Source organism: Stegostoma tigrinum, chromosome 9 (genome assembly GCF_030684315.1).
Source record: "Stegostoma tigrinum isolate sSteTig4 chromosome 9, sSteTig4.hap1, whole genome shotgun sequence".
Lineage (NCBI taxonomy): Eukaryota > Metazoa > Chordata > Chondrichthyes > Orectolobiformes > Stegostomatidae > Stegostoma > Stegostoma tigrinum.
Window position 1 is genome coordinate 65674606 of NC_081362.1, and position 11634 is coordinate 65686239.

The following is an 11634-nucleotide window of genomic DNA, read 5'->3' on the forward strand; positions in this document are numbered from 1 at the left end:
AGTACTGTAGCAGGAAATGCTGATACCTGTCCATTGTTAGTAACAGAAACAAAGTTAATGTGAAGCTGTATAAAGAACTCAATGCAAAGTTAGTGGTGACATGAATAAGTGTTCTTAATTAAAGCAAGAATAGTGTTAGTTGACATTGCAGAAAAGATGCGTTTTAATTACCAGAGCTATTAGGAACTGCAGATGCTGGAGACTCTAGGATATCAAACTGTACAGCTGGATGAACACAGCGGACCCAGCAGCGTCAGAGGAGCAGGAAAGCTGGCTTTTTGGGCCTTGACCCTTCTTCAGAAATGTGGGAGGGGAAGGGGGTTCTGAAATATCTATCCATCTTCTGTCCACCTCCCCCTCTCACCCTATTTATTTTAAGGGTCTAGGGCCGAAGGTCTAGAAAAGTCTTGGCCTGAAACATCAACTTTCCTGCTCCTCTGACGCTGCTTGGCCTGCTGCGTTCATCCAGCTCTACACCTTGTTATCTCTGTTTTAATTATTACATTTAAATAATAAGAATAATCTCAAGCTCAACTCATACTTTAGTCATCTTCCATTCATGCATTAGCAAATGCATATTTATGACAATGATTCAGAACAGGAATACCAAAAGAAGATTTTTGATTACGTTTTGTGTTAGCTAAAATGATTTTTTTCAGAAGTATTTCCTTTTTAAAATACTTTGAACTTATTTTAGGCCTTTTGTTTATTCATTAACCAGGTGAGGGCATCACTGGTGAGGCAGCATTTGGTGCCCATCCTTAATTGCCCAGAGGGTAGTTTGGTGTCAACCACATTGCTGTGGGTCTGAAGTTACATGTAGGCCAGACCAGACCAAGTAGGGAGAGCAGTTTCCTTCGCTAAAGGACATTAGTGAACCAAATGGGTTTTTCAGACAATCAGCAATGGATTCATGGTCATCATTAGCTTAACTCCAGATATCATAGTGCAATTTGAATTCAATATCTGCTGTGGCAGGATTGAAACTCGGGTGCCGAGAAAATTATGTGTCTCTGGATTAACAGTCCAGCAATAATACCATTATGCCATCGCCTCTCCACGAGCAAGTAAGTTCCAAAATTTGAAGGAAATATTTAGGGAAAAAATAATCAATATTTCTGTCTGGAGTCAAACATGCAAAGATTGTTTGAATGCAACAACAAGAAAAAAAGGCAAATCACCAACTGCTCTACAAAAAAAAATTACAATGCCTTTGGCAAACATGACTGACAAAAAAAAGCCAGTTACAACATCAAATGTCAAAAATGCAGTTAGTCTTCTAGTCATGCTGAGCACAGAAATTTGCAAGAATATTCTTAATGCAAATTTTATTGCCACATTATCTTTAAAACTGGTCACAAAACACCGAATTGTTGACATCTCCAAATTAAATAGTAGAGAAAAAGAAACAATTCTTTAAGCAAGTCTAACTGCACTACCAGCAGTTGATATTGTATATTGAAACAAATACCAATAGCAACTCAATACAGCGTGGAGCTGGAGGAACACAGCAGGTCAGGCAGCAACGGAGGAGCAAGAGTTGATGTTTTGGGCTTACATCCTTCATCAGATGAAAGATGTAAACGCGAAACATCAACTTACTTGCTCCTCTGCTGTCTGACCTACTGTGTTCCTCCAGCTCCACGCTGTATTGAGTTGCTATTGGTATTTGTTTCAATATACAATATCAACTGCTGGTAGTGCAGTTAGACTTGCTTAAAGACTCTGACTCCAGTGTCGGCAGTTCTTGCTATCACCAATAGCAACTTCTTTTAAAAAGAGAGTCTGGAACTTTGCACCAAAATAGCAAACCTACCCGAAAACAATTTGTAAACGATCCAAGGAAGCACACCAAAAAAATCACTGTTAGAACTTTATTTTAGCAGCACAGACATAATTGAAACTGCACACCATTTGCACAAAATATTATGACAATGGTGAATAAGAGAATTCCTCATTAGTAAGATTGACATGGGTCCTGATGGTCTTCGTGGCAAGTGAAAGAACTTCCAGGTTCCATCATCTGTGGCATTATGTTCTATTCACCCTAATTAGTTTTAAATACATTTTCTTGAGCACATTACATGATTCAATATCAATTTCTAATAAACCTGATGTTATAATTCAGCAGAATCCTGGGCTCTGGAATTCTCACCAAATCACAGATTAAAACTGATTGGTCAATCTCATGTCCAAATTTTAGATAAACTGCTAGGAATAAACTTAGAAAGCAGTAAACAGGTACAACTGTACAAAGGACTGTCTGCTGGTCCTGGAGTTGAGCATTTTAGAATCACGTTAATAGGTTTTTTTATCAGTTGTGTTTTTTGGGCTGGGCTGCCAGAAAGAGTGCTACCAAGCAGTAAATGGTCCCGCCAATTGTCAATGCCATTGTAGTCCTGTATAGTAGTCGATCAGGGACACCTCGCTTCAAATGTACAGGCAAACCATCTGGCTTCTAGAAAGCAAGCATAAGAGCTTTAAATTAACAGAATAAGAGACAAAAAAATTAACACAACAATCATGCTTGTACATTAAACATCTTTGTCCAGATTTACTAATGTTCTCTCTAACTTAGGAGGCTGCTGAACAACCTGCAAGTTCCCACACACAAATACAAGTTACACCCTGTGAGCTGCCATGTCTATGCAACTGAGCAAATAAATTTAAAGGTTCTGCACGCATTTTCTTTTAAAAAATAAGGAACATTGATTTTGACTGTCAAAGTGTGCACTCAATGTATTTGTGATGGTCCCCCAAACTTTTATAGTTAAGACAAACATATTAATATTGTAATCTAGAAAGATGTCAGGGGTTGGGACTGGGAAAATAATAAAAAACACCTGAACTATAGTGATCTTTTATATGATGTTAATGTTCTTGTTGAGGGATCTGGAGTCCAGATACATTTTAAAGTCACAAAGGATCTAGGTAGAAAGTGGAGAAAGAAAAACCTGTTTGTAGAGTGAGCAGCCAGAAGAAAGAAATTTAAAGTCACTGTCAACAAAACCAGAAGTGAGAATGCTTAAAACAAAATATAGGTTTATTTTGGTTAAGTCCAAACAGGGAAAAAAAATGCATTTAACAAGACAGGAAACCAGCACTTCACAACAGTGTGATATCATTTTCTGAAAGAGGCTAGTTATTAGGACATTTCCACTACTAAACAAAAATAATCAGCTTCAAGGGGTTTTTAAGAATCACAGTACAACACGTTATAACTAAAGCCTAAAATATAGTTTGGACATGAATTCCACACTCTCAAGAGATGTTTTAGTTCTGTACACAACCAAATTCAACTTTCCGCCAACTACTTTTGTCTCCAACAATTATTCAAGTTAATCTTCAATATTCACAATTCCTATTGCTCACGTGAAGTGCAACTTGACCTTCTGACTCAAGAGACAAGATGCTCCCACTGAGCCACTGCAAACACCTATAACTTACATCTACAAAGGTAGATTGTAGCAGAAGCTCCAGAAAAAGATCTTCTAAAAAATGACCAAAAAAGCAAACCCATCAGGACCAGACAGCAGTAATTGTTGACACCCATCCTTCTTAGAAAATTATAACTTCTTAGCCAGCTCTATTATCTGGTTACTGTGCAGCACAATTTCACATACACATTGTGCAAAAGGAAGGTTGTTACATATCTGTTAACACATAAGCCAGTTTAAGTACTTACTTGTTTGAACTCAAACACAAGTAAAATGTTATTTCAGTACAATAAGCTTTTTTTTTAAAATAAAGTATTTTAAGCTATAGATAATTATATTGCACTAAAAACTGAGCTATGGAACAGTTCAGAAAATCCCATGCAACAGTTAGTTATTCTCAAGTACAGATATTATAATTGCTAAGTTTTGGAAATGACGTATATGAGAAAAACACTGCAAAATGCCATCGTTTCACTGAAAAAGTGACTATGATTAAGAATCTGCAGCTCCTGCTGAGTGTTGAAACATACATTGCTGAGATGGCATCCAGCCAAAATATAGTAATCTAAAATTTGCTTCATTAGTTGGTCTCTATTGAAGCGTAGATCCAGTTTACATAAAATGTTTTCATATATTCAATTCGAACAAGTGGAAACAATGGACAAAATAGAGTGGAACCCAATTAAACTGCAGACAATGTGCAGAGACATTCGTTGGATGTAGTCAAAGTCAAAATTCAAAAGTTTATAATATTATGTTGTTTCTTAGATTTCTTGAAGAGCAGGTCACATCGTTGCTTAACTTCTTTTGAGCACATATGAACATACTCAGTAACTGATGCACCACACAACTAGAGATAGAGTTTCATGAACATGCATGAAAAAATATTCATCACACTATCATGTGTGACTCCTCATGCAAGATCATAATGATCCCTTATCATTTCTAAAACTCTGCATTTCTTAAAAGACCTGAATTCCTTAGAATTTCTTAGAATGCCTTAATTATAGCAGAAACAATTCAAATTCTAGATTCATACCTGAAATATTTGCTGGAAATCAGGCACCTTATTCCGCCCTAGAAAGTGCATTCCTCCTCCTTCCAATTCAGATATGGTTTTTGTTGGCGTGGCAAAAATTAGAGTGGAAGGTTCTGTGGAAACTAGAGGCTTCAACCCCTGTATGAGAGATTAAAAATAACCAAAGAAAGATGTGTTTGCAGTTAGATAAATTATGCTTTTTAAAAAGAAAAATCGCAACTAGATTAATTAGGGCAGGGTTTTTCAAGATTCTGTCTTCATGGACCACATCAGCACATATCATACGAGGAGAGGAAGACAATAAATATGTGATTATTTTTGTGATTATATGATTTTTCATAAATTGATAATGTAACCTGAACATAGACTCCAATTGGAAATTTATCCACCAATTCACGTGTATCACACTTAATCTACCACCATTCAGTAACAGTGAAACGCACAGAGACAGCACTGTATTTGTTTGTGCGATTTTACTCCTAAATACACAAAAGTGACTAAATTACAAGAATACATTGTAAATGAATCCCAAGATCAACATTCAATGATACTGTAGTATCTAGTTTATGTTAATTATGTATGAAAAATGTGAAATGATGCATGAATTCCCAATTAGCCATTGCCTTAGTGTCACAAATCAGAACATTCTTATTTAGGGACCCTGAAGTAATGCTTTGCCTGAAAAGCTCCACTTAAAAAATAAAATTACAAAGTTTAAAATCATCGTTTTGTAGTGCAGAACTTTAGTATTGTCGGGAAAAAAAAACAAAACATTTTGTTGAAGCTTTACATCTTCTGGATGTGAGTTTGCTCGCTGAGCTGGAAGGTTAGTTTTCAGACGTTTCGTCACCATTCTAGGTAACATCATCAGTGAGCCTCCGACGAAGCGCTGGTGTTATGTCCCACTTTCTATTTATCTGGTTAGGTTTCCTTGGGTTGGTGCAGCACAAAAGGAACTACGCAGAGCACAGGAAAATCACCTATACAGCTTATTCAAAAAGAATGGGTACCCAATGAACACAGTCCGCCGATTTCTCAGCATCAAACCCAAACAAACAGACAAAACGGGCTCAGAAACCATAACCACTCTCCCCTACATCAAAGACATTTCCGAAATGACTGCCAGACTACTCGGACCCCTTGGCATCAGGGTAGCCCACAAACCCACCAACACACTAAAACAGCAGCTAATGAACTTAAAAGACCCTATACAGACAACAAATAAAACGAACGTCATCTACAAAATACCTTGCAAGAACTGTGACAAACACTACATTGGACAAACTGGCAGGAAGCTAGCCACCAGGATACATGAACATCAACTAGCCACAAAACGACATGACCCACTATCACTCGTATCCTTACATACAGATAAGGAAGGACACCACTTTGATTGGGACAACACATCCATCCTAGGACAAGCCAAACAGAGACATGCACGAGAATTCCTAGAAGCATGGCATTCCAACCGGAACTCCATCAACAAACACATTGATTTGGAGCCAATGTGTTTGTTGATGGAGTTCCGGTTGGAATGCCATGCTTCTAGGAATTCTCGTGCATGTCTCTGTTTGGCTTGTCCTAGGATGGATGTGTTGTCCCAATCAAAGTGGTATCCTTCCTTATCTGTATGTAAGGATACGAGTGATAGTGGGTCATGTCGTTTTGTGGCTAGTTGATGTTCATGTATCCTGGTGGCTAGCTTCCTGCCAGTTTGTCCAATGTAGTGTTTGTCACAGTTCTTGCAAGGTATTTTGTAGATGACGTTCGTTTTATTTGTTGTCTGTATAGGGTCTTTTAAGTTCATTAGCTGCTGTTTTAGTGTGTTGGTGGGTTTGTGGGCTACCCTGATGCCAAGGGGTCCGAGTAGTCTGGCAGTCATTTCGGAAATGTCTTTGATGTAGGGGAGAGTGGTTATGGTTTCTGAGCCCGTTTTGTCTGTTTGTTTGGGTTTGATGCTGAGAAATCGGCGGACTGTGTTCATTGGGTACCCATTCTTTTTGAATAAGCTGTATAGGTGATTTTCCTCTGCTCTGCGTAGTTCCTTTGTGCTGCACCAACCCAAGGAAACCTAACCAGATAAATAGAAAGTGGGACATAACACCAGCGCTTCGTTGGAGGCTCACTGATGATGTTACCTAGAATGGTGACAAAACGTCTGAAAACTAACCTTCCAGCTCAGCGAGCAAACTCACATCCAGAACCTCAACCTGAGCTACAAATCTTCTCAAAACTCGCTCGCTTTACATCTTGTCCTCATCAGGGCAATTCACAAGAAAACACATTCAAGAGGAAATTCAACACATGACAACACACATGACAAATAAAGGATATTCTAATATATGACATGAGAAAATGCACCAATTAATGATTGACAGATAACTGCCAAACTTAAGTTTTAAGCCAGGCAGCTTGATAGGGCCTTGTCCTGAGAAACCTAAGCAATGTCTGTCATTTTTCTCATGCAATTGGATCAGAGGGCAGTGCATGTATATGCTCTTTCTGATTGCAAAGAACATGGCTCTGTGTATTAATATGTGCCTTCCTGTATGTTCCCTTTGAGCCCAATCAACAATTTTAAATCTGTTATGAATGTTTCTATGGTAATTACAGCCTCTACCAGAGACCACTTGCCAACAAACCTTCACTCTCCTCTCCTGCATAATAAAGGATTGTTTTCCCCCTCAAGTTGGTATTGCTGTGAATTGTCCTAGTGAGTGCAAAAACAGACAGCTTTGACTGAATGTGCATTTTGCAGCAATAGTTCTAATTATTGGATAAACAACTGTACTTGCTCTCCAGCTAGGGGATATTTATATTTGTTTTAGTTGAGTAAATATATGACTAGCAAGTAATAGTTGCTTTATCTTAATCTCTGATTCATTGATACATGTGATGGCTCATGGAGCTATTTTTGCATTTCAAAACTTTGCTGTTTCTTTTTAACCCCAGCTCGTTCCTTTTTAACTCTCATTTTTAACACACTTCCTACACCTTAGTTTATATGCTTATCAACTTTTCATCTGTAGGCCTGAATATTTTTTGGCTAATTGTCAGTCACTTTAAGTTTGGTGCAGTGATTCTTGCTGCTGGGGCAAGCAGATGTTCTTGCCACATCTTACTAAATTTACCACATGAATCGGAATTTCAGTCTTTATGGACAGATAGCACATTAGATTTCTATCCCATGTTTCCACCTGCCATTCTTGGAGCAATTCTCCAAAACCTCAATTATCCATCATTTCTAGTGCTAGTGCCAAATTTCAAAAACCATTGTGCACCAGAACAACCAGAGCTGCACAATTGCTGATATTTACCCAAAATTGGTGCTCCACTTCGAAGCCATGGCTCTTGATCTCTCGCAGGACAAGGTGGTGCATAGGCAAGAATTTGTCTTTCTCCCATGACCATCACTACAGGCCATAGCACCAGTCTGTGGCAGCCTGATCAGAGGTTGTCACCCAGGTTAGAGCAGTTTCAACCTTCGAGAGGAATGCCCAGCATGATAGGAAGAAATTCAATGTCCTTCCATACTCTCTCACTGATACCTCATACTCACTCCATCTCTGCTACTGTACCCAGGTCCCACTAATGCTCATCCTCTACTAGTCTCTCTAACGCATACAACATCTTCCTCACACACCCTAACCTGCTACATCACTAACACTGCAAGCCATCTGCACTGCCTACACACTTGCTCAGGTCATCTCCAACAATAAAATTCTCATCCACTTCCAGCTTACAAAAATCAGTGTTTCAAGTTTTGGTTAAATAGTAGATCGATATACACAACTATTTTCCCTCAGATTTACTGCACTGTTTCATTGCCAAAAGTGACACTGACATACAGCACATTTAGACATCCCCTATGAGATTCCTCAAATCATTCAAAGATACCTAAATAAGTAACAGCTTTTTGCAACCACTTCCGAGATGCGTGACTAATAGATGGGGACTGAACAGTGCATGCTGGAGACAATTTAGGTTGCTAGATCAAAGATAACAGACTCAAGTGATGGTATGTTGGCTTAGCCTTATTGAATGGTGCATTTTAAACATTAAGACCACTAGCCCATAAGATGAAGAATAGAAGTATGTCATTCAACTCATCAAGTCTGTTCTGCCATTCAATTAGATCATGGCTGATCTGATAATCCCTTTTGCGCCTCTCCCCCAGAACCCTTGATTCCCTTACTAATTAAAACAAATCTGTCAAACAAAAATGAATATACTTTACAACCATCCTTGAAAACCCCATGTCAAAAATTAACAGATTCACTACCCTCAAGAGAAATCCCTCCTCATCTAAATATGTGGCTCCTTATTCAGGCTATATTCTCTGGTTCTACATGTTCCCACAAGGAGAAACCATCTTTTTTTAAAAATTGCCCTGTCAAGTCTGATTAAGAATCTTGTAAGTTTCAGTAAGGTCATCACTCAATCTTCTAAATTCTAAAAAAAGTACAGGCCCAACCCTCGTCAACCTTTCTTGTAAGACACAGTCTATCCATAATTGGGATCAGCCTACTGAAACATTTCTAGACTTCCCAATAACAGTATCTCTTTCCTTCAACAAGGAGCTCAAAAGTTCAGTATTCCACCTGTGGTCTGACCTGTACTGCCCTATACAGATTTAGAAAAGCCTCCATACTTTTATACTCCATGCCCTTTGGAATAAAAGACAATATTCAATTTGCCTTCCCTATTACCCACTGAACGTGGATGCTAGCTTGTGATTCATGTGCAAGGACTCCCAAATACTTCCAATCTGAGGCTTTTTACAGTCTTTGTCCACTTAAATAATATTCAGCTCCTCTATTCCTGCCAGTATACATAACCTCACATTTTCCAACATTATATTCCATCTCCCAACTTTGTGCCCATTCTCTTAATTTATCTCTATGCAGACTATTTGCATCATCGTCACCGGTTGTTTTCACACTTATTTATGTGCCATATAAAAACTGGCTGTAGTACATTCACTTTCCGCAACAAAGTAATTTTTACATAAAACATTGATCTGAATACTTGAACAGTACTGACAGTGGAAGTATCAGCATTTATCATTACTATTCCTCTTAATGAGGTAGCAATTTCTGGATCCCTGCAAATGTGCTGTTTAAAACAGAAATTCAGACTTTAAAATGTGACTGTAGCTTTAACAGATTTTCGTGAGATGTTTTGAAAAGTTCACAAAATAATCAAGATTAAAACTTTCCAGAGGTTTATAAATTAACTTCTGAATAGTAAAAGTTAAATATCCAATGCATCTTTGCCATCTCAAATGCATCCTAGGGCACCCAGAGTGACAGACATAAAACCGGAAGCAGCAACAATGTGTCCTTTTGCCTGACTTTAGCTCTAACTATGAACAGTGAATGTATAAAGGAGAAACAATAAAAAAAATTCAATGACTGAGTTGAATTCCACAGTGCATTTGTTACTCAAATACGTCAACCTGACTGGCAGCGCTTTTATGGGATAACGGTACTATTCAACTATTCTGGGCTCAGAAATTCTAAAGATTCACAACCAGTGGTGTGAAGAAATTTCTCATCTCAGTTTATTTATTTAGAAATAACAAATGGTCCACTCATCACTCTTTCATCCCAAGAATCAGTCTAGCGAACGTTCATTGTATTTCTTCCCTCCAGGGTATGAATGGCTTGCCTTAGGCAAATAAACCAAAACGTATACACCGTGGTCTTAGCAAGGCTCTACATTGCTGTAGTAAGACTTGTAGTAAAAGTAAACAGAATGTTAGCCTTTATTTCAAAGGGCATGAAACACAAAAGTAGAGAGGTTTTGCTAAAGCCATATAGGGCACAAGTCAGACCACAGCTGGAATACTGTGAACAGTTTTGGGGCTCTTATCTAAGGAAAGAGAGGCTGGCATTAGAGGCAGTCTAGATTGTAGTAAGATACTAACACTTCACTTCCTTTGCAATAAAGGCTGGCACAGCATTTGATTTCCAAATTGCTTATGGTAACAGAACATTAGCTGTGATTTGCATGTAAGGTAACCCAGGGCCCTCTGAATACCAATTTTTACATTATTATTATTTTTAAGAAGATACTGTTTTTGATTTTTTTCTACCAAAGTGAATACAGTCAGAATTTCCTATGCTATATTCCATCTAGCATCTTTTTGTCCATTCATTCAATGTATTTATACCCACTTTATGGTCACTTTGTCCCTTCCTTCCAGGTTACTATTTCACCCTATTTTGTATTGTCCATAAACTTGCTTTACACATTCGATTCCAGAGTCAGTGATAATGGGAACGGCAGATGCTGTCTTACCCAACCATCTCAAAAGTGCAAGGCGAACATTTGTCAAGAACAGGGCCAGGGTGGTCTCGACAATAATTACTCCTACAGTTGAACAAGCCGTCATTTTACATTCATGTGCAAAACTAACGAGTTAACTTCCTCAGGTGGAAGGAACAACATTATTTTCACAGCCTCGGGACATTACAAAGCTTTTCAAAACCAATGAAGCATTTTGAAACATAGTCACTCGATATACTTTTATCAGTTTATGAAGTAAGCGTACAGGTGGGGTGGAGACGTCAGGTCAGAGTGACCTTGGTCATGAACAATTCACTGGTTTCCCTCCCGGTCATTCTGTCCCAGTGGAGAAAAAGCGGCTCCGCGACAGCAAGGTCAAGACGGACACAGCTTTCTACAGGGACCGCCTTTACTCGTCCGCTGCCAAGTCTCCGACCCGCCGTTTCCTACCTGCGGGCAATAGGCCACAGACCCAACCCCGCCACACAGTCTCTGCGTGAATCCGTTAAACTTGTAGAACATATTCGACACCCGACTCCGGGAAACTGCTGCGACAAAAAGAGGAACCCAGCAGGGTCCATCCCCAAATGTCGCCCCGCATACACGTCATCACAGGTGTCTCTACGCCGCCTGAATTTTTTTGTCTTAATAAAGAAAGCCTTCCTCGTCGAAACGAGATTGCCTGATAGTCTCTTAAAAATTGAATGTGACTTGAGCGGTTGAATTTACTGTGTCTACTTACTGAAGCATGGAGTCGAGTCCTGTATCCTTGAAGGAAAACCGACTGCAAGGTATGTGGTTAATTGACAGGTCCATGGAAGGTCGAGTTGTTTCCTAATGAACCAGTTCAGAGATGTTATCAATCAC

At 38.8% G+C, this 11634-nt stretch overlaps 1 protein-coding gene across 1 annotated transcript; it reads right to left on the reverse strand.

Annotated features, from left to right (window-relative positions):
• Positions 1-1860: 1860 nt before the first annotated feature.
• LOC125454765 (cytochrome c oxidase subunit 7A-related protein, mitochondrial) lies at positions 1861-11352 on the reverse strand. The gene is made up of 3 exons (XM_048535940.2): positions 11218-11352; positions 4477-4614; positions 1861-2458 (listed from the first exon to the last, which is right to left on the reverse strand). Exons 1-3 carry the CDS (start codon positions 11287-11289, stop codon positions 2315-2317), a joined length of 354 nt encoding a protein of 117 aa, XP_048391897.1. The 5' UTR covers positions 11290-11352; the 3' UTR covers positions 1861-2314.
• Between the last annotated feature and the right edge of the window lie 282 nt (positions 11353-11634).

What these genes read in the sequence shown, in the direction of transcription:
- LOC125454765 (XM_048535940.2), bottom strand. Translation starts at nt 11,289, where the DNA reads ATGTTCTACAAGTTTAACGGATTCACGCAGAGACTGTGTGGCGGGGTT. An exon ending in CTGTGGCCTATTGCCCGCAG is followed by an intron (nt 4,615 to 11,217) that starts GTAGGAAACGGC and finishes TCTCTCATACAG; the next exon opens with GGGTTGAAGCCTCTAGTTTC. An exon ending in ATTTCCAGCAAATATTTCAG is followed by an intron (nt 2,459 to 4,476) that starts GTATGAATCTAG and finishes CTTGCTTTCTAG; the next exon opens with AAGCCAGATGGTTTGCCTGT.